This window comes from Xiphophorus maculatus, chromosome 11 (genome assembly GCF_002775205.1).
Source record: "Xiphophorus maculatus strain JP 163 A chromosome 11, X_maculatus-5.0-male, whole genome shotgun sequence".
In the NCBI taxonomy this organism is placed as follows: domain Eukaryota; kingdom Metazoa; phylum Chordata; class Actinopteri; order Cyprinodontiformes; family Poeciliidae; genus Xiphophorus; species Xiphophorus maculatus.
In genome coordinates this window covers 14,705,663-14,733,455 of record NC_036453.1, presented here as the reverse complement: position 1 = coordinate 14,733,455, position 27,793 = coordinate 14,705,663, and the positions used below count along the sequence as shown (strand labels likewise).

General features: G+C 44.5%; 1 protein-coding gene and 1 long non-coding RNA gene across 2 annotated transcripts; one reads left to right on the top strand and one right to left on the bottom strand.

The window, feature by feature from the left end:
- Positions 1 to 1,344: 1,344 nt before the first annotated feature.
- Positions 1,345 to 22,653, bottom strand: nup98 (nucleoporin 98). The gene is made up of 35 exons (XM_023342070.1): positions 22,493 to 22,653; positions 20,739 to 20,848; positions 20,223 to 20,318; positions 19,381 to 19,566; positions 19,176 to 19,315; positions 18,899 to 19,006; positions 18,403 to 18,583; positions 18,172 to 18,323; positions 17,961 to 18,098; positions 17,028 to 17,163; positions 16,865 to 16,957; positions 16,627 to 16,758; positions 16,419 to 16,552; positions 16,158 to 16,345; positions 15,957 to 16,076; positions 13,628 to 13,814; positions 13,157 to 13,268; positions 12,962 to 13,075; positions 12,734 to 12,872; positions 11,203 to 11,380; positions 10,965 to 11,126; positions 8,950 to 9,165; positions 7,886 to 8,018; positions 7,584 to 7,819; positions 7,322 to 7,506; positions 6,779 to 7,044; positions 6,447 to 6,707; positions 6,162 to 6,319; positions 5,950 to 6,090; positions 5,738 to 5,880; positions 3,571 to 3,792; positions 3,074 to 3,315; positions 2,851 to 3,005; positions 2,223 to 2,340; positions 1,345 to 2,129 (listed from the first exon to the last, which is right to left on the bottom strand). Exons 2-35 carry the CDS (start codon positions 20,815 to 20,817, stop codon positions 1,930 to 1,932), a joined length of 5,451 nt encoding a protein of 1,816 aa, XP_023197838.1. The 5' UTR covers positions 20,818 to 20,848; positions 22,493 to 22,653; the 3' UTR covers positions 1,345 to 1,929.
- A 1,573-nt stretch (positions 22,654 to 24,226) lies between these two features.
- Positions 24,227 to 26,309, top strand: LOC111609986. The gene is made up of 3 exons (XR_002753436.1): positions 24,227 to 24,393; positions 25,741 to 25,870; positions 25,963 to 26,309. It is a non-coding gene; the product is annotated as an uncharacterized LOC111609986 (long non-coding RNA).
- Positions 26,310 to 27,793: the final 1,484 nt, after the last annotated feature.

The window sequence follows — 27,793 nt, the reverse complement described above, 5'->3', positions numbered from 1 at the left end:
CACCATTCCTACTAAATCGTTTAAATTCTGATTCAAATACATCTTGATTTATGCACAAGCCTTCAAACATTTCTTCCACGGTGCTATATGGACAGTTCTCACCCTAACCCTCCTGATTTTTATTTTATAAAGACACTAATATTTATTACAATACAGAGACATAAGAGTCGTCTTCTCTTATGAACAACATCACCAAACCAAAACAATAAGAACAGATCCAATAAAATTAATAAATTACAAACTTTAAAACGATTGTTTCCTTAAAATAAGTATCACTGCTGTAACATTTTTTTGTTTATTTGAAATCTCTGAAATGTATTGAATCATATGAATACCTGACTGAAATATTAATGGAATTGCCCACCGATGTATATCAATCCTAACATATGAATCCCCTTGTTGCTATTTTAGTTATTGTTTCATTAATATTAATTAATTTTTTTTCTTATCAACATTACTTTGTATTTCCATTTCAAAATCTGCCTCTACTATGCCGTCTACAGAGTTGCACTGTTGTATTTGCCTTACTTGTTTGTGCTTACTTCGTTTAAATAAAGTTAAATAAAAGTAAATAAATAAATAAATGACGGAGACCAAAGGAAGTCCACTTCTACGTCTTATTGTTACTCCGTGTCAGTCTGAGAACATCCTGTTTGACGCTTCGCCATGAGCCTCAGAACCAGCTGGTTCTGATCCGTTTTAGTCGGAAGATAGGATTTAATCTGAAAGTGTTGCAGAGATCGTTACGTCCCAAGAAAAATGGTTTATTCATACATTCTGCTTTGTTTAGGCCGCCGGGTCTGAGAAGAAATGTGATTAGAAACCAACAGAACCTCTGCAGGTACCAGAGGGTTCTGCTGCAGGGATGAGGCACCATCTGTACACGACCTCTGACCTCATCACGGTTTCTTCTTCTTCCCTTTAAAGATGATTTCCACATGTCAACGTTTCATCATGTCTGACTTTTTACTCATCTGTGTGTAAAATTCTGACCCTGAATGAGAAAAACTCCACAGTAAAACCAAACTTCTGTCCCAGATGTTTGAAAAATGTTTTTAAATCATCGCAGCTGCAGAAAAATGTTGAATATTTCATGTGATTTTGTCATTTAGATGATTCTGGATTCTAGTCCAATAAAATTATTGACATTACAATTTAACGTTCAACCAATAAATGTTAAATAGATTAAATATCCATCCATGTGTTTCTGTTTGCAGTTTGTTTTATCACCAAAATTATTTTTCATTAAAAATTTACAACCAAATGTTTGAATCGATTCTTTAAAGGAAATAAACTCAGGCATTTTATTTATTTCTACCTCAACTTTATTAAAAATATGATCAACGAAGCAGCAGAAAACACACACACACACACACACCAATACACACAGCAGAGTCCATCCGTGTAACCATGGCAACCACAGACACGGTCGTTAAATGGCAACAAATGTTCAATAAAGAAGCTCGGTTCGTTAACACAGAGTTCTGGTGTTTTCTGGTCGGTTCTGACAGCGGCATATCGGATCAGAACCTCCAGAGAATCGGATCAGAACCATGAGGGGAAACGTTTTGAGCTTCTACAGAAAAACCTAAAAAAATAGAACCTCTGATCGGGTCAGGCGGCGCCGTTTCATAATTGATCCGTTTCATTCACACATCCGAATCCAACAGAACCAATAATCAGGACTTTAAATTCCAGCTGGTTCTGATCCATTTGAGTCTCTTCTGATGTGTCAATGTTGTGATTTTATTTTGAAATCCTGCAGGAAGAAGCTTCCTGTGAGAGAAGGAAATCTAATCAACTCATCTCCAGGTTTTTCCGCCTTAGTTTGGAGTTTTCTGAACTTCCCGATGAGCTCAGAAGATCAGAACCGGAGTTCTGATGGGGTCGGGTCCAGCCTGTCGGGACTCGGAGCGTTTCCTGTCCGGGTCACTGGCTGACGACGAGCTGTCGCAAGTAAGACTGGGTCAGGCCGCGCAGCTCCTCCAGAGCGTAATCCTCTGGCATGGGCAGGCGGCTGATGTGCGGCGCCAGCTGTTCCAGCGGGACGCTGAGCGGGTCGGCGGCGCCGTCGCCCTGCTGCAGGCTCAGCACGGCCCGCAGGATGTTCGCCACGCGCTTCGCCATCTCTGCAGGGGGAAGAGGCGGAGCTAAGATCAGAGGAAACGACCCGGAAACATCAGAGCAACGTGAGCTGTGATTGGCCGGCTCCCGGCCCTCACCTGATTGGGCGAGGTGGTCCCTGGCGGTCCGGCAGGGCAGCAGCTCGATGCGGCCGCAGAGCGACGTCACGTCAGAGTAGAGCCGCTCCAGCTGGTAGCCGGCACCGGAGCTGTCCGTCTGGGACAGCAGAACCGCGTTAGACACAAACAATCCCCGACGGTTACCCCGGCAACGGTGTCACAGGTTATTATAGTTTAGAGTTGAGCAGAATTACTAAAAACCAGCAACAGAGCTCAAACAATTATTGAAACAATGTCAACCGATTTAGTAAAAGATTAACGGCACTAAATTAGTTGACTAATTGAAGCCACACAGAGCAGTCAGGAATCAGAAACTGAACAAACCATTTCTGAATTAAGCAAAAAACCTTAAATGTGACCGAGGAGATCAACTAATCGATCAATCAATGACTAAATGAGTCGTTAGCGGCAGCTGTTGTCACCGCTCACAGTTTAACATCCTGGATGTTTTCACTATTTTTTCATCTTAAACATCATTTCTGCTGTTTGCAGCTTTTAGTTTGTTGTCTTTAAATGAACTTTATAAAGTTTACAAACTGATCCACCTCGCTGCCACATCAAAGTGAAGTCGTTTCTGTTTACAGAACCGGTCCAGAACCAAACCGACCTGCTGGATGTCCTGCAGGGACTTGATGACCCGGATGTAGTCCAGGTAGACTCTGCCGGCCGTTTCCCAGTCCTGGATGCTGGCGCTGTGTTCTGGTACCGCCAGGCCCTCCAGGAACTCCAGCAGGTAGTCGTGGTTGTCGTTGACGATGCAGTCTGCGGGAGAAACGGGTCGAGTCACGTGACGCGTGGTGAGCCGGTCGGGTCCAGCGTGCGGGACGTACCTGAGGCCAGGTGTTGGATCAGCAGCCGGTGGCACTGGTTCCAGTGTCCGGCCCGGTACAGGTGCAGGGCCTGGCGGTGCCGGTCCCCGTCCCGCCGGGCCCGGACCGCCTTGGCCTCGTGGATCCAGCTCTCCGGAACCAGCAGCCCGTCGGTCAGGAAGCGCTCCCTGCGGGCCGACTCCTCTGTCTCCAGCAGGGGGCAGTGCAGCGCCAGCAGCTCCCTGACGGCGCGCTCCCGCTGCCTGCAGAGAAGAAGAAACTTGATTTATGCAGCAGCCACAGGAAACTCGTAATGCATTAGAAAAGCTGCGTGTTGTTCACATCTGGACACTGACGAGGACGGAGCCTTGGGGAACTCCGCAGGAGATTTTATTCATCTTAGATTTATTGTTCCCTTTGGACACTAAAGGTTCCAGCTGAGCATTATGGCAGAAATACCAGCCCAGTTTTCTGATCGGGATGATAAGAGCGGGTCCGGACCCGGTTCTGGCTCTGACCTGTGGTCGGGGACGTGCAGCAGGATGAAGACGGCCAGGTGCCAGAGGCCGGCGCTCTCCAGCTGGGCGGCGTAGGCGGCGTGGACGAGGCCCTGGCGCGGCGCGGCCAGGTGGGTGTAGCGCAGCGCCTGCAGCACGCCCCACAGGTGCCAGCTGAGCCGGTAGTCCAGGCGCCGCCAAGTGATGGTGAGCGGGTCGAGCAGCGGCTGCAGGCCGTACAGTCTGCAGGGGGAAACGGGTCAACAGAACCGGACCATTAAAGGAACAGTACTATGGGGCTTCCAGGCACAGAGGGCCATTTTATAGCATAATCATAAACTATGATACCTTCAGTTCTTATAAAAATGCCAAATATGACTTTATTTAAATTTCCTTATTTATTATTTCAATAAATAATTTCAATATTGGCTATTTAAAATTGTGTTGCTGTCTCTTTAAGAACGCCTGCTCTTTCTGAAGCTCCGCCTCCAGGAAGTCATCCCAGCATGGCTCCTCTATTAATCCTTTAACGTTTTTCTGAAGGCTGAAGGAGCTGAGTGGGGGAGGAGCTTTGTATTTGAAGGCGGGGCTAAGTCCACCCGGGCGTTTTGGACAGCTGAATGGTTGATTAAAGGATTTCTCAGACATGATACTGGCCCTACCTCCTGTAACATGAGGACCCACATTTGGCGCCTCAGCACTTTCCCCAACAAGATCAATTGAAAACACATACGATACATTTACCAATATAGGTATATTGCATATCCACGTATCGGGGAAAAAGTTCATCTAAATGATAGAAATGATATTTTCTACCTCAACATCACTCAGCTTCAACACTAAGCAGCTTAAAAAAAGAATGTAATTAGATGCTAATGAGGCTAACGAGGCTTCCCCTGTAAAACACGCAGCAATGACAATGCAACATGGTCCAATGAACACAAACTATCAGAGTAAAACCGAAGCTCTGCTGTTTCCAACCATACTAGATTCACCAGGCTACATGCAAAACTCACTGAACAAGCAGCAAAAAAAGATGGGAGAAAAAAACTCATTTCACGAAGCTAAAAACATAAATTCAGTTCTACCTTTGCCGTTTCGTGGTCATAATCCATGTTAGAGTAAATATTTCCACTCAGGTACTGTAATCTGTTGTTCTTGTGTCACACTGATGTGATTTCTCACCATTTTCAAATTTTCTGTCTCCATGGATACCGCCTCTATACTCAAACGACTTTCTTTGTTAGCTGGAGCTTTCCGGTCGTTTACGCAAATGGTTTCAGCTCGTTAAGGATTGGTGAATGATGTTGCTATGGGATTTTGTAATCAACCTGATTCTATTGGCTGTTAGATGTGTCAGTCACCCAAATCAACCAATGGGCTGCAGAAAATCTCCCCTGTATATTTGGTTTTCTGACTCAATGCTTCTATAACCAGAGCGCCCAGGACTGTGCTTTTTAGTACTAATTCACTATTATATTGTTTACAAAAAAAATCACTGTTATTAATTGCAAATAATATTTATAGCAAGATATAGGTTGGGGAAAAATACATTTAAAAAAAGAGAGAAATTTGTAATTGGTGCCAAAATGTCCAAAAATGGCACATTTGGAATGTTTGCCTGGAATTTTATCAACCAATACCTTTCTAAAATGTCTATGGTTCAGGTTTTTGGAATGAAATTTGGTCCAGTAATTGGTCAGAACCTGTATTGTGAATTGCTAGAGGTTCTATGTTTCCACTGGATGCTTTTAAAGAAAATTCACATTACGTAATGTATTCTATTAGAATTTATTATTTTTATTTAGTATTTTTTCACTGTGTGCCATATGTATTTGTTCTTTCTCAGTAATACAAGTGTTGATTTTTAGACTTCTAGAGTATTCTCAGGAATATTACCGTTATCTTGATACCTGAACCAGTCAAATACACCTTGTAGTTCCTGAGATGTATGGAATTCATTTTGGGGATGTCTTTTTGGAGAACTCTTAAAAAATGTTTCCAAAAAAGAGGCTGTGGTACGAACTGCAGGTCAAACAGATTAGATGATCTGAGGAACACAGATCGTTTTTTAAATGATCGACTTTAAACTGTTTAAATGGAAAAGGTGGAACCTGATTCATCTGGTTCTACTGACTGTCTGGTTCAGTGAAGTGAGTTGGAACCGGTTCTGGTGCCTCAGGTTTACCTGTCGCTGTAGAGCTTCAGCAGGTGGAAGCAGAGGTCGAGCAGCGGCCGTTCAGGCTCCTCCTCCTCCTCTTCTAGGGATGGCGCCCCATCCAGGTACGGTGGCAGTGGTGTGCAGGCGTATCTGCCAGCCTCTGTTGAGCCCTGCAGGGGGCAGCAGAACAATCAGGGCAGTTCTGACTCGGCAGAGAGGCTGGTCTGACTGGGACTCACCTGGAAAGCGGCTTCGTAGGCGACAAGGGCGTCGGCCACGGAGGCGGTGGGCGGCAGCAGGTACCACAGGTGGACGGCCAGGCAGCGCTTCCAGTCCAGCTCCGAGCAGACGTTCACCGCTGACCCGGACGACTGCCACACCTGCAGAGATGGAACCGCTCAGAACCAGAACCGAGCGGTGGGTAGGACGGCTCCGAGCCGACGAAACCCACCGGCTTCCCGGCCAGCAGGGCGAAGATCCGCAGCCGCTCTTCGGTCAGGTGGAGGTCAGTCTGCGTCCGACTCCAGTCGGCCAGCTGCAGGTCCAACAGCTGGCGGCAGAACCGCGACCCGGAGGCCTGTGACAGCAGCAGGGCCAGGCGGTGGTCGCCTAAACACACACATCACCATGGTTACACACACACATTTGCCAAACACTGTTTATAGCTCCAGTTTAAATTCACTATCAGGTTCTGCTGGTCTCCATCAGAACCCGAGGTTCTGTCCGCTCCTCTCACCTTCCCTCTGGGCGAGTTGGCACGCCTCGCTGACGCGGCGGCCCGTCAGGTAGCTGAACAGCGCCTCTGCGTGGCGGCCCTTCCCCGCCAGCGCCACCTCCTCCTCCACCTTGCGGGCGGCGCCGCGGGCCAGCCAGTCGGAAAAGGCGTGGCGGCGCTGCAGCTGCTGCTGGTAGTCATCGAGCGGGCCGGCGTCTGGGTCCAGCTGGCCCCATAGGGCCTCGCACAGCGTCCACACCTCGGCCCAGTGGCCCAGAACGGCTGCGGGACGGACAGGACAGGTCAGGGACGGAGCGCGGAGACAAACCGTCCCTCACGGAACCAGAACTCACGGTCAGCGTCGCTGCGCTCCGCGCTCAGCTCCCTGATCCACTCGGCGTAGTCGTGCAGCGCCGCCACGCCGGGCCGCGGCTCCACCAGCGGACAGGATGCGCCCTCAGGGACGCTGACGGTGCTGTGCTTCAGGCTGATCTCCAGGGGGCGCTGCAGCACCGCATGCCGCTCCTCCTCCTCTTCTTCCTCACTCATCTTCGTCCCCTGAGTAGCTTCCAGTCCCACCAGCTGCTCCACCACCACCTTGTAGGGGCTCTCAGCGAGTCTGGAGACACACAGCTCAGGTTAACCTTTGACCTTAGAGAGAACCCTTTGAAATGTCCCCACTAAACTTAATGTTTACTCAATCAGGCCCCTAAACGGCTGCTAATGGTTTAAAGAACGAAGTCTCTCCTGGCCTGTTGGGGGAACCGCAGGTTCTACGACGTTCCAGGTCATAAAGTGGATTTTAGAACTCTGGGCTTCCTGTAAGCCGCCTAGCGGACTGGGCACGTTCAGGAGTTTTTCCTTACGGTTCGGCCCGTTCGGGAGTTTTTCCTTACGGTTTGGTCCGGGCCGGTTTGTGCAGGAAGCTGAAGTCCGTCTTGGTGCGCTGCTCCTGGAACTCTGTCTGGTCAGCGGACTGTGCGCTGAGTCGGCTGCCGCAATGGGCCAGGGTCCAGCCGGGACCCCAGCCCACTCTGAAGGAGCGGGTGGCGAACAGGCCGGTGTCCATCAGCAGCGCCCCCTGCAGGACAGCAAAAGAACAGGCTGTTACTGCTTCCTGCTGAAGCGTCGTGGCTCAGTCGGTGATCCAGAACTGACCTTCCCCTGAGTGACGGACTCCTTCAGAGGGACGGGGCCGCCCAGCCGCCGCACCCCTACCGTCCTGATGGCGGGCTCCGGGGCCCGGGCCGGCAGCAGGAACGGGGCGGGGACCGGACTCTTCCACCGTGGAGGCCGAAGCGGGTCGGCTGCCGCCGGGGAACCGCGGGACAGAGGAGACTCCACGCGCTGAGGGAAGATGCCGGAGGTGAAGCGGGCCTGAAGAAGACCCCCGACTGCAGAGAGAGGAAGGTCAGAAACCAGCAGGAAGGTCTTCATCAGCGCGAGGAAGAGTTTCCTACCAGACGGCCGGCCTTGAGAGCCCGGCAGGACGAGCCGAGGGGACGAGATGTCAGCGGACGCCTTGGTCGCTCTGTGAAGCTGGAACATGTCGCCGTCCTCCTCGTCCTCAGTGAACAGAGACGCCTTCATGATCTGGAAACAGGAAGTAATCTGATTACTCAGACGGATAACTGTCAGAGTCGCCTCAGCTCCTCTTAATCTGAACCAAAACGAAACATTTAAAAAGGAAACAAGACTGTTTTTCTTCAACCGACTCCACGTCCGAAAACATGTCAGAAAATAGAAACATATAAAACCGTGTAGCCAACTTCCTGTTTTCAAGGAGATCAGCTCCTGTAAACAACAGCACAGTTAGCTCCTTTTACAGGAATGTGGAGCCATTTTACCTATTTAGCCCTTACAGGTTTTTGCAGAAATTTAAGTCAGCAGATCCCAGGATTTTTCACACTAATAACTGGGTTTCATCATCAGCCTGGCGGGCCTCCAGGCTTTACTAAACCCCCACCAGGCTACGCTTAGTTTACAGTGGAAACAGATTAAGCCAGATTTATAGTTGAAGTACCATCCCATCCCTTCCGGCGGCCTCTGGCTGTTCTTTCCAAATTATGAGAAACTGTGGAGTTTATTACAAATATTCAGGATAAACAGACAGAATCATTGGATTCAAGTGATGCCAACCCCCACCTGTTGGTGGCAGCATTTCTCCTACTCCACTGCTGCTCCCGCCTGACTTCATGTCCAGATATAATCCACGAACGATTTGGTGAATAACAAAAATGAAGATATTTAAGGTTCTGAAAGGATGAATAAAGTTTGTGTATAGTCTGTCTGCCTGTTATTTTTCTCATCTTTTTATTTCTATATGTACATTTTGAAAATAAGAAAAAAATATTGCAAAATTCCATGAAAATATTTCTCATGTAGCCTCAGTAAATCAGTGATAATCATGAGGTTATTGTGCGTTTTCCCCGTGACAGAAACTGCAGTGCTAGCTTCGTTACTGAGACGGTTTTTATTTTCCGGGTTCCCGTGGTTCTCCTCCGGAGCGGCTCGGCGGTTCTACCTGCAGCGTGTGCGGGTTGATGCCCAGAGTGGACGGGATGTGGCTGCACACCGCCGGCTCATGGTTCGTCAGCGCTTGTGTCTCCATGTCGACCAGCGGCAGCTCGCCGTCCTCCTCCTCTCCTCCCAGCATGCCCTCTGTCGGGATGCCCTGCGTGATGTCGGCCATGTCGCTGTCCAGCTCCGCCACGCCGCTCGCCAAATCCACGACGGTGGACTGGAGACAGAGAGAGCATGAGGACAGACGGATAAACTCTGGACAGACCAGGTGAGGTCAGAGGTCAAGCGTCCATGAGAGGAACCGGATCAAACCTGCAACATTTCCTCACATCGACCCGATTAGAGGATCGGATTCACTTCAGACTTAAAATAAAAAACCGAAGAGAGAAACTAAAAGGATCTTTAACCCTGATGTTATGTTGTGGGTCAAATTGACCCGTTTTAAAGTTGACAATTTTTTAAAAAATAGTTGGAAGTATTTTTTTTGCATGAAACTTTTTCTATTTGTCTCAGTAGGTGCACTCTACAAATAAATTGAAAACGTATTCATGCAACTCCCCCTGCATCTACTTTTTACATAGATACTGTTCGGGTCAATTTGACCAACAGTCTAGTTAAAGTGCAAAAAATGATTAAAAAAAATATCCAATTTTATGTTTCTTTGCAGCTATGAACCATATTTCACCCCCCACACTAAAACACAAACACACAAGCCCACTTTTTCACTACTCTCTTTACTTCACTAGGAAACTGTGAGAAAGCAGAAAGCGTTCATACAACTTTTGACGGAAATCTTTTCTGTTCCTGTGAACAAACTCCACCCACACTGAGTGACACTCAGCAGATGTGGAGGAAAACATAAATAATCTCTGCATGACTCATTTATCTTGATTTTAATCAGCGGGTCAATTTGACCCTGAACAGTATGTGTGTCTCAAGTTCAATTATAAAGATCACCCATTGAAAAAAAAAAAAGTGTAATATAAAAAATTTACCAAAGATCAATTTCAAGGAAATTATAGTTTATTTGTGTCTAAGTTTTTATCAGTGGACATAAAAAATGTAAATTCCATTTTTTTATGTCCAAATGAGTAAATGTGGTTGTCATTGATGCTTAATTTCTGAGAAATAAAAAAACATCATTGCACAAATATTGATTGAAATGGTTAGTATTGGAGTTAATAATCAGATACAAAAATGTTTTGGAGGAATTTTTTGGTTTCTGACACTATTGCATGATTAAACACTCCCTGGGTCAAATTGACCCACGAACATTATTGCTGTACCTCAGAAACGAACATAACAGAATCTTTAGTACTTTATTAAACAGAAAATAGAAATTACATTCATGTTAAAAAGTCGCATTAATTTCACTTTAAAAGCTTCACCTTCATCTGAGAACCAACAGGAAAATAACTCACACATCCGGCCTCTAACCAGAATCAGAACCAGGAGCATCAGAAAAAGTAAAAAGCTTCTGGTTCTGACGAGAACCAGAACCGGATCGTTTAGCTGAGACCCGGAGCAACAGAACCACCAACATTGAAACACCAAAATGATGAAACATCCATCAGTCAGACAGAAAATCCTGATTTACAATCAATCAATCAATTGAGTAATAAATCAACAAATTTATGGTTAATAAAAACATTTATTCTAACATGATTGGACTGCAGTGAACATTAAACTCGTCCCAGCAGGCAGGTCAGGATTTTGTTTCTGTTTACCCAGCAGGTAAATCACCTGACTGGAATAAACCTGAAAACATCCAGATTTTTATTAATATGTCAGATAAAAAAATGCAAAAAAATCTAAATTATTAATTATTCTGAAGCCACCTGGTGGAGAAAAGCTCCGATCAAAACAAACAATACTAGTAATAATAATAATAATCAATGATGATAAATGTGAATTTGATTCTTCCGGTTTAAATTATTTTATCACCAAATTAAATGAGACAATCTGATCAATGTGTGAGTGAGGAAGAGGAGTGAGGAGGGGCGCAGGCTGCTCTACCTGGGCCTGCGGCGCCACCTGCTGCTGGGATGGAGGAAGCAGCTGTTGCAGCCTGGAAGCAGGAAGTGACATCATCGTCTTCAGCTTCTTGGGGTCGATTTTGGGCGGGACCTCGTCGTCTTCGTCTGAATCCTGGAGGCCGTATTTGGAGAAATGGCTGACCTGGAGGAGAAAGGTGGCGGAGTCAGATTCCCTGATGACCTGCGGGTTCTACCGGACTGGACGGGACCAGACCCACCTCGAACACCCAGGAGCCGGTCTCGGGTCGGTACTCCAGGAAGCGCGCTCCCTGCTTCCTGGAGGCCTTCTCCAGCCGGCCCTCGTAGTTCATGTCGACGAGTCGCTCTGGGCTGCGGATCTGAGCACAGGTCGTCTTATCGTTGGGCCAGACGCCGTCCAGGGTCACCTCAGCCCGCCTGCAGACAGGAAGCAGGGTCAGGACGGGAAACACCACCACACAGACCGGACAGGACCAGACAGGACCATCTGATGAACCGACGCTACATCAAGTCCATTTATTGTTCGACTCCAGCTTCTCTGTAATTTCTGCTTTAAACGATCTGATTGGACGCTGGGAGAGACCAGTGTGTTCAAGTTATGCTAAAAGCAGTTAGCCTGTCAGAAAGCTATGCTAGCCTAAAATAGCCTCAATGCTAAACATGTAGCAGCTAATGCTAATGTTAGCGTTTATAATCACATTTCTACAGACGTTCCATGAATGATCAGAGAAATTGTGAAGATAAACGGATAGAAAAACATTCTGATAAACTGGCCCACCAGGTCATGACTGCATGGTTGTCGTTAACAATAGTGACCCCACAGTTCCCAAAAGCAATTTTTAGTGAGATTCCAGACAAAATAAAAAACTGTATAGAGCAAAATCGGAATTGGCAGGTCAGGGTTTTTAAAGATTGGTAATCGGCAATCAGGCAGAAAACTATAATCGGTGCAGCACTAGTAAATTCACAGCACTGACCCATGTCACATGATGGCCCAGGTAAGAAACTATCCCACTTACAATTATTGTATATATAATCTGTATGACATATAGAGGTGCACATACATATATATACATACATATATATATAGATGTATGGTTAAAGTAATTTTGGCCCTAGTGATACGTACATCAGTATTTTGCCAGTAGGGGTCAGTGTTACTCCACCAGTGACAAAGAGATCAATTGAGAAATTGAGTTCTCAGAGAAATAACACCTCATCAGACAGAAAGGTCGCATTGGGCACCGGTGCAGGAACTGCGCGACAGCGTCTGAGGTGGCGAGTGGGCGGTTGTGCTGGAATCCTCATGTTCGCCAATAGGCCGGAGCGGCGCTGAGCTCCGAGGGCCGTTTGGGGCTGTTTACAGCCTTAATTCTATTTGTTACCTTTTACTGGCCTTAACTTGAGCTAATTTAATTTACTACCTTTTACTACTGTGTGGAAACCCTGTAAAAATTAACAATTTGATTTTTTATTTTTATTTTTTTACTTCTGATGGTTGTTTAGTCAATAATTTAGCTGTAAAAAGGGTTTTGATTTGAAAATGTTGCTCATTTTGTCAGTAATGTGATTAATTAAAGATAGAAATTAACAAATATTTAATGAAGTCCCACCTCCAGTATTAACAAATTATGAGGAATCAAGAGAAACCTGCAATCTGTTGGAATTCAAAGGTTAGTGGATGAGCAGGATATCTTTTTCCTACATTTGTTTCTGGATTTACTTGGAGAAGCTTCAGAAATAAAGAGTCAGATTTAGGCTCCGCCTCACCGGTTAAGCCCCTCCCCCTCCGGCGGCTTGTTCTTGTCATCCGGGTAAACGATGACCTCTTTGCGCCTGAAGTGTACAATCTCGTCCAGGTTCAGGCCCGTCAGGTTGACCTCTCCGGGGAAGAAGACGGAGCCGTAACCTGCAAGGACCAATCAGCATCCAGCTCAGAGTCAGCAGACCAATGGGATTCATTCAGGAACATTTCAGGCGGGAGGATTCGGGCGCTACCTTTCCTGCCGACGGTGAAGTTCTCCACGACGCATTCTCCGTTCTCGTCCAGCATCTCGGCCAGGTCGTCCAGAGGGGGGATGGTGTAGTAACCCACCCGGTGCAGAACGATGCCTGGAAGCACAGCACATGCTTAGCCCCGCCCACCCAGCAGAGGGGCTGATGGGAAACGCAGTCACAGGGACAGACTCTGACCTGCAGGGTGAGGAGACGGTTTGGACTCCTGCTGCTCCTCCTCCTCCTCCTCCTCCCTGTCCTCCTGCAGAGAGTCGTCACCGAGGGATGCAGAGACGTCGTCGCTGCTCAGCTGGAGGAACGATAAAGGCAGATCTATTCACTCTAACTCTGTGCTTCCTGCTCTGAGTGACGTCATTCTGCCACAGTTATCACATAAATCTGGAGTTCGGGACATTTATGTTAAAAAAAAGGACACTTTTAAGTCACTCGGCTGTTCTTCTGTATCAGCCGATAGTAAAGCTCAGGTATCAGAAGTGAAACGGTGGATTGGTTCATCTCTAATCTAAACAACCTGAGATGCTGAAAATAAACCAGACGATGTCATGTTAATCAGGAGAAGATCTTTGCGTCCGGCTACATCAGATCTGATCCAACATGTGGACCTCGGCCTGGTAACAGTGAACCAGCAGAACGGCGTGACCTGCTGACCTCCAGGTCGTTCCTGGGCTGCTTGTGCATGTTCAGGTCGCTGATGGTGTCCTGCAGGCTGGGCTGGGCGCGGCCCTGCGGGATGGGCTTGGCGATGGGGTTCACGTAGAACTGGGTGACCTCGGGGTCGTCGTCGGCCCGGCCGCTCACACCTGGAACCTCCCGGAGGTCGTCGTCCTCCGCTTGGCTGCAGGAAGAGCAGAACGTTAACAGAACCTTTCCATTTTCAGCCGTGATGCAGCTGCAACCCGCTGAGATTCGACTGCGGTTCTGATCACTCAGGCTCAAGTTAAGGAGAAGTAAAAAAAAAAACACACAAAGTCTCCCTACACTTCATGATTTAGCGTTTTTCTCCCTCTATCAAAAACTGGATGCTTTGGTCTTTTATTGAAGAATAATTTGATTTCCAGAGACTTCACATTTCATTTTATTTATTTATTCTGGATATTTAAAATGTTTTCCAGCTCCAGTGCTAAATGTTCATTATAATTTAAAGTTTATTGATCTTTGAAAATGCGTTCTTTCATCATTATGTTACTGGAAAATGGTCTCAAAACAATGTTATTGTTGATCCCAGTAACTGCTGGAATGCAGCAGGAATGAGGAGTAAATATGGAGAAGCTTCAGGCCGAGAGGTTTAGAAATCGTTCCCAAAGCTCAGAGACGGATCTGTTAACCTCTCAGGTTTGGAGTTGAACTCCTGGAGGATCTGAGAGTTTGAACATCCGTTCTTTACCGAGGGAGAAAAACGCCTCCTCCAGTCTGGCTTCCGTCTTCCTGCTCCTGATTTCAGTGTTTTACTTAAAGCACCAATCACAGCGCAGAGTGAGACTGATGTCAGTGCATAGATCTATTGTGAACAATCTATGGTATGTTTAAATCTCAAATAATTTAATGAAGGTTACGCAGATGAACCAATCAAACTCCTCCATTTTGAACTGAAATGCAGCAGAAAGAATCTATAAAACCCACTGAAGCTGCAACATCACAAAAGGAAAACTTCCTACGTTCAGGTCTGAAATAAATCCTGATAAAATGGCTGGAAGGCGGTGAGATGGTGAAATGTTGAGTTTAAGATGTTCAGCAGAGCTAAAACATTTATAATTTAGATTTCATCAATTATTTCATGTTGAGACTGAAGCTCTTCAGCAGTAAGTTACCCGCCCTGACTCAGTTTTATATCAATAAGTTCACTTAATGATCATTTACAGCAGGGGTGTCAAACTCAAATGCACAGTGGGCCAAAATTTTAAATTGAACAAAGCCGCGGGCCAAGGTTGAACAATAAATATTGAAAAAGCAAGCCTTATATAACTTAAAGGTGCAGGCGTGCATAATTGAGTTGCTAAAAATAATAATAAAACATATAAATGGCATATTAAATAAAATTTAAATAAAAAATGTAATGCCTCCTTTCTGAGGTAAATGTCAAAATTAGCTTTGTACACAGACTAATAAATTTGAAAATAAAACAACTATGAATAAATCATTAAATAAACTATGAATAAACCATTCAGGCCTTGGAGTAACAAGAAAAGGTGCATAGAAAACTTATTTATTGCTCATTTTGCGACACACTGATCTACTCTGATGCGGCCAAGTCAGATACCTGGCATCTTTTCTTGGATGCCAGTTCATCAATGTCGGGGCTCAGAGTTTGAGCTGAGGAAACCTTCATTATCGAACAAAGGTGTTCGTCAGTCAGACGTCTCCTGTGAGACGTTTTCGTCATCTTCACTGAGGAGAAAAGTTGCTCACATTCATATGTAAACAGATATTCTGTCTCCCACCTGTCCAGAAAAGTTCTATTTTCTGTCTTTCTTTTTGCCATGTTTTGGTAGGGTAACACAGTGACAGCTGTAGTTTGAGGTCGCAGTGTGGTTTGGGGGGAGAGGCACGAGGATGCGGGGTGCGCCGGGGCTTTCAACCGAAGGAGTGCGCAAGAAGACGGATCACCACCTTCCTAATACATCCACGTTCGCTACCATAAGTGCTACTGACACAGAGGAGGAGGCGTGTCTGCCTCTGTCCTGATTGACAAGCCAAAAAACAGCAGAGCACTATGGGATTTGTAGTATAAGCGGTGAATACGGCGTCACAGCGTTGCCACCGTATAATACCGGTGGGCCGGCTCTAATATTAATTTGAAATTGCCTCGCGGGCCAAATATAATTACACTGCGGGCCAAATTTGGCCCGCGGGCCAGAGTTTGACACCTATGATTTACAGGTTACCATTTCATCTACAGTGAAAACAGTCAAACTGCTTCAGTCAGTCTGGGTCGGGTAGGTCCTGCTATTGGAACGGAGCCTGTGGGTCGGGCCGGTACCTGTGTCCGTTCTGAGGGTATTCTGAAGGCGAGGCCAGGTCGTCGCTGTCTTTGTTCAGGCTGCTGCTGCTGTACTGGCTGCTGCTCAGGTTCTTCAGAACCAGCTTCTTGATGCTCTTCCTGTGCAGAAACAACAGAACCGCGTGAGACGGACAGGTCTGACCGGCCGCTCTCCCGGTTACCATGACGACCAGACGGCACCTGGGCACGAAGGCTCCGTTGGTGAGCGACGGCTCGTCGTCGTCCAGACCGTCAAAGAGCTGCGACTTGGAGGCGCCGGACGACGTGAGCGCTTTGGGCCGGACCTTGGTGGCGGGTCGCGGCGTCAGTTTGTAGTGGGTGGGCGTGGTCAGCGCCTTCTGGGCTGTTGGATTGGTCGGCTTCAGACGCTGGAACCAGGAATAGGATCAAATATAAGCAGGAAGTGGTTGTCCTGGCGACCATGATGCTGCCGCCACTCACCTCCTCCTTCTTCTTGGGGTCGCTCAGCGGGTTCCTGAAGAGCGGCGAGTCGCCGTACGGCGAGTAGGCAAGCACGTTGAGCTGCTGCTGCAGTATGGCCTGCTGGGCGGCGTTGGCGTTCGGGTCCGTCAGCGCTGAAACAGGAAACAGATCTATAGAGCGTGTGGACGGCTGGGAAAACGGGTCGTATCCGAAACCGGCGGCTCACCGACGGGCTGCTGTGTGACCCCGAAACCCAGGCTGCCACTGCCACTGCTGAAGCCGCCGGGGCCGAAGCCTCCCATTCCTGGTACCGTGCCCGGCTTGTTCTGGGTGCTTCCAAACAGAGACCCGGTTCCGACTGCGGGACAAACAGCACAGATCAGCTGCACTGATCCAATCAGAACATCGCAATATTCAATCAGCAAATATTAACAGTCCACAGCAGTTCTGCTCCTGGTCGGTACCCGTCGGAAAGTTGGTTCCTAGTCCGGCTCCCAGTCCACCAGTGATCAGTTTGTTACTAAGGAGTCCTCCTCCAGCTGGGTTCGTTCCAAAACCTGGAGGCAGAGACAGGGAGTTAGGAGGAGGAAGGAACCGGAGCGGGTTGGCAGAACCCTGGAAGCTCACCGAAAGTGGAGGCGTTGGTTCCGGTCCCCATAGTCAGAGCGGGCTTGATCCCAAAGATTGAGGAGTTTGTGCCAAACGACGAAGCGCTAGTGGTGGTGGGTCCGAATGCAGGGGGTTTGTTCCCGAACGGACTGGGCTGGAAGAGGATAGAAACAGAACCATCAGCAGGAAAGAGACGGATCTGAGCGCATAGATCTATGTGAACAAAAAACAACATGGTGTCCGCGGTTCGTCTGCACTACGGTTTATGACCATTGCGTTGTAGTTTCGTTGTTTTTTTTTTTATTCGGTTGTATTGACTATATTTATTGAGTAAATTTGTGTGGTTAAATAATTTTGTTTGTTTTTATCAGGATTAATTTAGCATTTTCCAGGAACAGATGAAAAAAATTACATGTCTAATTCTGACACATTCATAGAAATAATTAATGTAAGTTGTTCCTACCAAATAAATTAAATCTTAAATCTCACTCACTATTTGTGTTCTGGCAGCGCTTGGCTCTGCGTTTGTGCTGCAGCTCGATAAAGTTCATGTAAATGAACCTCAGCAGCAGCAATTAGATGTTTTCATCCACATTATTTGTTGCAAACAGAATTACTAAACAAAATGGTTGAATTAAGGAAAATATGAGAAAACTTAAGCCCTCAGGATATGTATAAAATTCAGAAAAGCATACCAATATGTTGACTCTTCATTGCCTTCTGCAGGTTAGATTTATTTTGCTTTGAAATGTGACCAGCATTACATAGATAGTTTTAAAATCCACTGACTAATAAATACATTAGGATTTAACTGAGGTGTAAAAAATACATTAATAATATTTTATTGTTTGTCTTTTTAGACAATATTTGGTGTTTAGTTTGGTCAGCAACATCAGAATCAGCTCATTCATCCGCTTGGATTAAAAGCAGTTTCTGGGTCGTGTCCCGTACCTGTGTGCCACCGGTTCCAAAGACAGTGCTCTGAGGGGCAAACAGCCCAGAACTGGTCCCAAAGCCAGTGGCCGTGCTGGTCTGGGTGTTTCCGAACAATCCGCCCGTCTGAGGGGCCGCCGTGTTGCCGAACAAATTCTGGGGAGACGGCCACAGGTCAAAGGTCAAGCAGAGTAAGGCAGTGAAGGCGTGCTGGATGCTGAGCTCTCACCATGGTGCTGGTGTTGGGCTGGCCCATGGTGTTGGTGTTGCCGAAGGTGAAGCTCTGGGTGGTGGTGGGGGCGCCGAACGGCTTGAAGAGGCTGTTGGCCTGCTGCTGGTTCTGCTGGCTGAACAGGCTGTTGGTTCCGAAGGATGCAGTGGCTGTGAGGGGACAGAGGCAGGCGGCGTCTCTGGACTGAACCATTTCCTAAACAGAACCAGAAACCAGCCGAGGACTCACCGGGTCCAAAAGTTGATTTATTGGGCCCGAAGGTGAAGTTGGAGTTGGAGGCAGTGGCACCGAAGAGTCCGGTGGAGGCGCTGGAGGTGGGGGTGGCCCCGCCGAATAGGCCACCGGCGCTGGGCGCCATGGGGTTGGTGGGGCCCTTCCTGCCCGCCTGGTAGTCCTCCAGCCTCAGCTCCTGCACACAATGGAGACCAGGAGAAAACTCGGGAAATCATTAAGACAGCATGGAGCGGCGATCCGACAGAATTCATCAGAACAAGATCAGTTCTCCAGAACGGCAATGAGCCAGAATCAGCAGCTCCAACTCAGAAACCGTCCTGGTCTGAATTCAACAAACCAACAAATCAGTTCCTCGGATTATCACCAGTCCACTTCCTGCTCCGCTTTCTCCCGAGAATCACATCAATGCAGAACCAAAGCTCTGACTTAAAAATTTAACTGATTTCATGTAACAACCTCTTTTCCAGAGCAACAATTGTTACACACACACCTCCAGAGACTTGTTCTCGTATTCCTTCATGGCGGTGATGCACTGGTGTTTGGTGTTGATACTCGTGGTCACGCCGGCTTTCACCATCGTGTCACTTCCTGTTGGAGGCTGCACAGATTTCAGATGGAGGTTAAAACAGTTACCATGGCGCCAAGCGGCCATTTTACCTTCTGTCCTGATCTAAAACATGAAAGTATTAAGAAACTGGAGCAGAGACGCCATGATGCGCTTCCTGCTGGCTCCGCCCTGCTATTGACTCCGCCTCCTGAACACTCACGTTGAACTTCACTGTGGTTCCTGGCTGCTGATTGGCTGCAAAGCCGGAGCCTCCGAACAGCGAGCTGGAGGCGCCGAACGGGTTGGTGGTGGTGTTGGTGGAACCGAACAGACCGCCGCTGCTGGTACTGGTCCCAAAGCCTGAGGGAAGAGTCTCCATCAGAACCCGTCAAAATCCGCCTGCCGCCTCGCCGCAGGACACTCACTGTTAAAGGAAGTGGGCTTGTTGGCACCGAACGCATTGCTCTGCTGGGAGAAGAGACCGCCGCTGGTTCCAGTCCCGGTGTTTCCAAACAGGCTGGTGGACGTCCCGGTGGCGCCGCCGAACCCAAACCCCGTGCTGGTGGAGGAAGTTGCCGGCTGGCTGAAGGTGCTGGATCCAAACAGACCGCCTGAGGTTGTGTGACCAAAAACACAGCCGGGTCAAACCAACCCGACCCAGAACTCTGGACCTCTGTCAGAGCCGAGACACAAACTCCAAGCTGATCTGAGGATTCACAACCAGATCAGGAATTCCTCAAGTTTTTATTTGCATTATAATCCATTTCTGATATCGTACAAAAAGGATTCAGTGGCTAAATAAAAAGATCTGCAGAATGTGGAGATTTTGTATCTGATTAATCATTTAATCAACAGAGAGACCTGAATAATCATCAGCAAAAGCTCTAATTTAAGAAGATGAACTCAAATTACATATTTGAATTTAATTTCAGATTTTTGGGAAACCAGTTAACATGAAGCTGATTTTAAAAATGTCAAGATTCGTAATTAAAAATGTATTATAAACTTAATTTATTTCAGCAGTTTCTAAATTACAAAAAAGGTCTACTGTAATTTTGATAACTGCTTTCAGTTTCGGTATTTTTTGTGCTTCTATGAATTAAATGAACGGTGAGCTTCAAAAATCAACTATAAGATTTTTCAGCAGCATCCAGACATCCCAGCTTCTCATTAAAACACCGATATCTCCTGAACGGTCAAACACACTCAGGTTCTACTTCAGGTTCTGGTCGGACTCAGAAGCGAAGAGAAAGACAGAGGAACCAACCAGGTTTGTTCTGCGTGGAGCCAAACAATCCTCCGGTGTTTGTGGTCGCCCCGAACGCCGACGTCCCAAAACCTCCTGCTGCACCGAAACTCGTGTCTGTTTGGAGAGGAAGAGGGCAGAGGAGAACATCCCGATAAAACCTGAATCATCCCGATAAAACGGAACATCAGCGTACAGGTCTGGACGTAAAAACACCCTGACGTTTTTGTGTCGCACAGGATACAGCAGAGAGCTCCACGGTTCCTCAGAAAACCCAGCGCTGAAGCATGTTAAGCAGGATTTAGCGCCACATTCTGCTAAAGGAAGGGTTGTAGCTGTTGTTAATGGACTCAGTAGAAAACAGCTGCTAACTGATTAATAACCAGCAGGAAAGGAAGGGAGGAGCTGATATTATCAATAATAACATGATCTGGAGGAAACCAGCCAATCAGGTTCAGACCCTCCATGTGGGATCCAATCAGGACGATCTACTGTGAGCTGCTGTTGGTTTGATCTAATGAGGAAAAGCCGACTTACTTTGCTGGCCGAAGGCAGAAGAGGAGCCGAAGCCCCCCGTCCCACCGCCAAACGGAGTCCCAAACGAATTGTTGAACATCTTGACCTTCTAGCAGGAACTCATAGATCTTCTGCAGAGACAAACATCAAAACGTGACATTCATACTCAAATCTAACTTTTACTAACAAATACATTTTTACAGAAAACAAAGTTGAAATTAACAAGACTTAAAAATCTTTAGTCTTCATTAAGTATTTCTCTTCTGGACTTTATGATCACAATTGATCTGATCTAGTTCTTCTCCATCCAGCAGTTTTAATGGACTAAGCACACCTTCAGACTGCGCTTCATGTTTAATAACCATCGAATTCTTTGCTCAGAGCTCCGTTAACTCTGCTGTTTCCCTAAAGTTCAGAGGTTAACTGTATTTATAAAGCACCTTTCAAAAGGTTACGAATTGTTTTAGAATAAAAACAAACAGAAAAACAGAAGATTAAAAACATCTCCAGGAGTCGGATTATCCCATTAAACTGGTTAGGCTGACCTCATGATCCAATATGGCCGCTCCTCGCATCAACAGAAGAGCGGCCATATAAATAAATATATATATTTATATGAGAACAAAGGATTTCTCAAACATTCATGAAAAAAAAATCAAAGAAACAATCCAGGAATGTTTGTGATGAGAGAAAAACATAAAATATAACGTTCAAAACAAGTCAATTTTATACAAGACCCACTTCAAGGGGAAATTTTGTTTGTAGAGATAATCTGTTTCATTTATGGTTTGGTTTTGTGTGGTTATTATTTATTAATATTGGTTGTTCAGTTTTATTCTTCATATTTAAAATATCTTCCAGTTCCACTGCTATCTTAGAATTAAAGTTTGTTGGTATTTGACAGAACAAACTTGCATCATTATCAACATATCACTTGAAATGTCCTCAAAAAACAACAATTTTACAGTTTATCATCATGACAGGCCAATTTACAACCGACTGGAGACTCAAACAGATAAAAAGATGTCCAAAATCATCTCTGATTCAGGCTTTGAAGCTCAGGAATACTTCTTGGCTGGAAAACAACTGTTTGTGATTAATGTTCGGCGTGGGCCTCCACTGACCCGGAACAATCAGGAACCCCGACCCGGATTTCTATGGTTTGCAGAGGCCGGAGCGACACGGTGTTGATGGTTTCAGTCAACATCATTATCAAGATGTTCTGAGCTGAAGTGAAACCAGTCCAGAAAAAGTATTTAAAGTGATAAAAAAAAGAACCTCTGATGTAAGAAATAAAAATATGATAGACTTGCACCCGAAAGACCTGCAGGTCCTTCGGGGATGGAGGATCATTAATGACGCCTGATAACATCCTCCAGCTGCGATTATCCGGGCTGAATTGCCAGCTCGCTCCTTGAAGCAGAAACTAACCTAGGTTGTTGACACGTTTTGACTAGTCAGATCACTCAACTAGTTGCAGCTGGGTGAGACCGGATCAGCTAATGTAGCTGTAGCTCATAAACACGCTTGGTATATCCGCCACCTCTCACTTCAGCTCAGAAATGACTATTTCAATAATCTCTTATCACCACAGAAAGAGACCTACGGCGTCCTTACATATAACGCTACTGGCTGCTTCTTGGTTTCAAAGGTGCGACACATTTTAAAACTAAATGCGCTACGACACGTTAGCTAACCAGCTCAATGCTAACCGCGTTAGCAACACGGGAGCGAGTAAAATGTAGAAAAGCAACTAATGTTTGGCTAATAGTTACCTGGGCCGAAACCGCCGCGACAGTTCGGTCTGCCGGCCGAACCTCCTCCGGCAGAGACTGCGATATGGAGTGAGGAGAGCTCTCCGTCTGAACGCTGAGTCTCTGAACACCTGGTGGCGGCTAGCTCCGTCTACGAGGAGGGAAAACGGCTCGGCAGACGTTGCTACGCACTTTCATACGCGATGACGTCGACGGAGCGGTTTCATAATTACGAAAACAAGAACGCTAAGAACATAAGTTTCACCGTAATATTATTTTCAGAACAGTAGTTGGTTGCGAAACAAATATTTAATTCCTAATTACGTTTATTTTTCATGTTTTAAAGAAGATACGACTCTTCAGCATTTTGATGACGGCGCCTGTGTTCTGTTCAGCGACGATTCTAGAACAAATTTATCAGGGGGCCATTTTATCCCCTTAAAATTTATCAGGGGGATCAATTTTAGCCTGCCCAATTTTATCAGGGCGGGCTAGAGTTTTTTCCTGAGGGCAAAGGACAGCAAAATTAAATGAATAGGTCATTAAAATGTGGGCTCTTTTTCACATTATTTGGCAGGTTTTTAGGAAGTGTTGATAGGAACATTTATATAAAATGGTTGTCACTGTGTGCCAGAAAAGCCCAAAACGTGTATATTTTAATAAAAATGCCATTTCCTTGCAATGATTTTATTGTATTTTATTTATTTTGAAATGTCTGTCAAACATGACATCATCACTGATTAACAGTCATTGTTGATCAAGTGTCATTATGTAGTAGTATTGTAAAACTGAACTCAAACAGAACTTAAACAAACATTTTATTTCCCTTTGGGATCAATAAAGCACTTTTGAATTTGAACTTCTTTTAGACTGCAACTATCAGTCAGATTTAGTAACCCTGAAGAGCAGTCAAATAACACCCTGTAACAACACGTGACAGCTTTAACAAATATGTAAAAGCATTTTTTTTTTCTATAAAACTTACAAACTGCAGCTTTAAGGGTCTGGCGTAATGTTATAATTTTAAATGTCATGTTTTCATCACTTGCAAGTGTACAATAATCATAATTAATACAAATAAAGGCTTTTAAGCTTTTATTAGCTTGAATAAAAGATAAATTATATAGATTAATCAAACCGTAGTTAATCTATATAATATGTTTCACTTAGTAGAAAGTCACCTCCTGAAGAAAAAATACTGTTTTTTTTCCCAGTAATTTTATAATTTATTGAATGGGTTAGTGTACAATAAATGCAGTCTGCCTGACACAGTGCAGCATGTGTTTATGGAAAAGATTGCATTACAAATCAGAAAAGCAACAGTTAAGTAAAGCAACTTATAAAAAGAGCATCAAATTTAAAATTGAACGTATTTTTATAAGTGATACAGAAAAAGAAAATGTCAAATCATGTCAGATTTGAAAGATACAAATCAAATAGAATTTAGTTAAAATGTTGATTTACTGACTTTGTTCAATTAACAGTAACGTTTTGAATTATTTTGCTTTTTTACCCCCAGTTAACTTCCTGCCCACAACTCAGTCCAGTTGGTGGCAGTAATGAACCGTTGTAGCTGGTCTGCCAACCGCCATTAAACAGAAGAAGAAGAAAAATTGGCGCTTTAACCCACCTGATGGAGTATCAGGGGATCGTAACAGCGATTAGGCGGCTAGATGTTTGGGTGAACGCCATATTTGGAGATCGCTGCGATTATTTACCTTTTTCTAAATTGTTTATTTTCACCGATGACGCCATTTTTTTTTGTTTTTCGGTGGCTCTTTTACGTAGTGCAACATTTTGTTTGGCTGCTGGACTTGCTGAAACATCTGAGAAACAAAAATGGCGCCAGGGATTAGCATCAGATCGAGGATGGACATAAAGAGGAATCGCTACAGTGAGGATCTGCTGTACTCATTACTGAGGTAGGTGAAACAACAACTGGAGCGGGGGGGGGGGGGTGGGGGGGGGGGGGGGGGGGGGGGGTGGGGGGGGGGGGGGGGGGGGGGTTGATGGACATCGGTGGAATCTGGGGTTTTTTGAAAATCAACTTTGGGCCTGCAATGAAAAGCTGTAAAAGGGGATTAAAGATGGCGGCCAAGGCTTTGGCGAATAAAGTTTAAAAGCAACAAGGAACATGTTCACTCTAAAAAGTGATTCAGAGGCTTACTAAATATAATTTAAATAAATATAATCTTCACAAACCTTGATTGAAATCTACATATTAAGTAATCATTTAATTTTGCTATGCTCACAAATGTAAATTTTGAACTGATGTTTTGGGGTTAAAATAACTATTCATGTAGATTTCAAAGAAAAATGTAAGTATATCATTTTTATTGTTTTTTTTTTAATATCTACTCTACATTTTGTTTTAAAATTGAATCAAAATATTTGTGAAATGGTTATCCATACGTATTGGTATCGACTACTACAATTACCAATAATTCAAACCAATATTCATGTTGTACAACAATTCAAAGATAAATGTGAGCGCGATTATTTGTGGTCCCGGAAGAATATGCGGCCTCAGGCGATTCCACCATTTCTGCAAGACGACTGTTTGAGAGATTCAAACACAGTGGAGCCATCTGCTAAATCTGCAGGTCAGAGGTCACAGAGGTAATTTAGAATATAGCCTTCTCTAACTGTTGTACCCAAGCTTTTTATTATGAAGTTAGTCAGTTGCTTTCTTTACACATTACTTCTCTCTAAAGCACTTTAAAACAATGAATTAAAAGCAATTTCAAATTGTCAAAGGAAACGTAACACACGGTCGATTCTTTGTCCTACAATCTCGTTCTTATTTTTTCTCAGCTGTGCAGTATGGCATCGCGACACAACCTGTGCATTGTAGACAACCGAGCTTTTGTTTATCTGTAAATTAAAACTGTTGTTCCATGTTTTGTTTGAGTGAAAACAGTAAACATAAGCTGTCACAAACTGACAAGGACTGTAGCTTTATAGCATTTCTGCGATAAAGTGTCTTATGTCCAGTTCTATTGCTTTCTAGTGTAAAAAATGCATAATTTAAAGGGGAGTTTTTCTTCTCCACTGACGCTACATACGTCTTCAGTTTGAGGCATTGCTGTAAAGTCTGACTGCATACAATCTGCTGGCTTACTTTGAAAAAATGTAAACAATTTTAAAATAATAAACTGAACTTGATGCATTGTTTCATGAAATCCTTGGCTTCTTCTACGTCTGTTCATCCTGACTGAGGCCAATTTGGAGCTTTGAATGTGAGACTGAAGTTGTTGAAACATCAACAGGAAAGGAGAACTGATGCAGAGCTGCTTCAGGATTTCAACCTTTTCCTTAGAGGAAGTTCACCACCTGGATGAGTTGGGCATCCCCGCCGATAAGAGTCAACAAAAAGTTTCCTACAAACTACTTGTCAGGGTATCGCATTGAAGATTTCTCTATGGTGATCAGTAGTTTAGAGCTTATGGTTAATGTTGTAATGCCTTGTCATTTTCACTGTCATTTTTCAGAATACTACGTGGGTTAAAAAGAAATGGAGATGCTGATCATCAGTTTTTCTCGAGATGGAGACTATGAAGTCACCAGATGTTAACATCATGGTCGCCACTGGAGTCAGCAACTCAAGTTCAAGGAAATTGGTAACAGAAACAAGCACAACAAAGTGACTGAAATGATCCACCCTCATTGACCAGTTCAGGAAAACCAAGGTAGGATAAATGAAAGGTAGGTGTTCAATCTCAGGCGCAGCAGCCAGAGCAGATCTGATATATTCTCTGTGGACAGATACTGTATGTGTATGTAATCCATTATAGATGGACACATGAAGGGAGTCGACAACAATAATAAAAATATATATAAAAAGGAAAAAAATAACAAATGAAAATGACAAAAGACAAACAAAAAAAACAAACACATTTTTGTAAATTTGTGGAACTGGAGTAAAGATTAGCATTTAATAATCAGCACTTTTAATTTTTAATCAGTATAATATTAAAGGACGTTATATATTATATATTACATATATTATATATATATATATATCATTGGACATGGGTAATAACATTTACATTACTCTTGAGTAATACTATAAAGTATTGGGATACACTTTAAAATATTTCCTGGTCCTCTAACACTGTGAGCAACTTGATGCGGAAAAACATGTTTTAACTTAAAACACAATCACGTGTTTTGTTATTTTATGTTATTTAATGCTGAGCCTGTTGCTCGAATGTGGAGGTCAAGTGAACAAACTAAAATAAAAGCTACATGTATTAATAGTGTATTGGATCCATCCATCCATCCATCCATCCATCCATCCATCCATCCATCCATCCATCCATCCAAACATGCATTTTAATTACACAGAATTGACTTGGTAGGGATTTAGCTCCATGTTTAATCATAAAGATGTTATGAACAGTTGCACAGAAACTAAAAACATTTAGAATTTTACAGTTATATTTTAACACATCAGTTCATGCTAACCGATACATTCAGTCTACACGAAGAATAGTCTAAAGAAACCTATATCTTTGAGTGTAAATACTTTTCAAGTGCTTTTGATATTCTGATATTTAAATGTTTTGTTGTAGTTCTACAACGATGCATTCTGGTTGCAGAATAAACATTAGCATTTCATCTCTGGTGGAGAACCTGTTAAAACAATTCATACATGCGAGTTTTTGCATTTATTTAACACCCAGTGGTTGTTTATTCATATGTCATATTCTTCTCTAGCCTCATTTATTTGCTGTATATTTGCCATTTGCTCGGTAATGTTTGCTGGGGAAAAACACTTGAGGCGCGGAAACAGAATTGCTGCGTAGTTTTCACCACTTCAAAGTAAGAGCAAGAGTATAATCGTCTAAGTCAATAACCAAATTTCACTGATGTCAAAATTTATTCAACAGAAAGTTTTCAAAACAGCCAATTAAATTAATATATAAATAAGACTTCCCTAAAAAAAGGTTGTGTGCTAAATGTTTTCAAAGTTAGCTAATACACTAAGTGAAAAAAAAATTACGTCACTATTAGTTCACCTCTGAGGTCGACGCCCGCCCTGTGGCGGGCATGACGTCATGCATTTAAAAGACTTCTGTATAAAAAAAAGACGCCATGAGAAGTGTGCACTTCATTTCTGTTGGACAGTAGAGACTTCAAACTTTGTAAAAGTAATGTTTTTATATTGATTTTGTTTTATATTTACTTCCAAATAAAACCAGGAATATGATCGATCATTTTAGCCATAGCGTAGTGCGCATTTTACGCATGTTGAGTGCAATCAGTAGTTGTTTTATGACCAAAAAGTGAACGAATGCAACATGAAAGCCATTTTTCAGA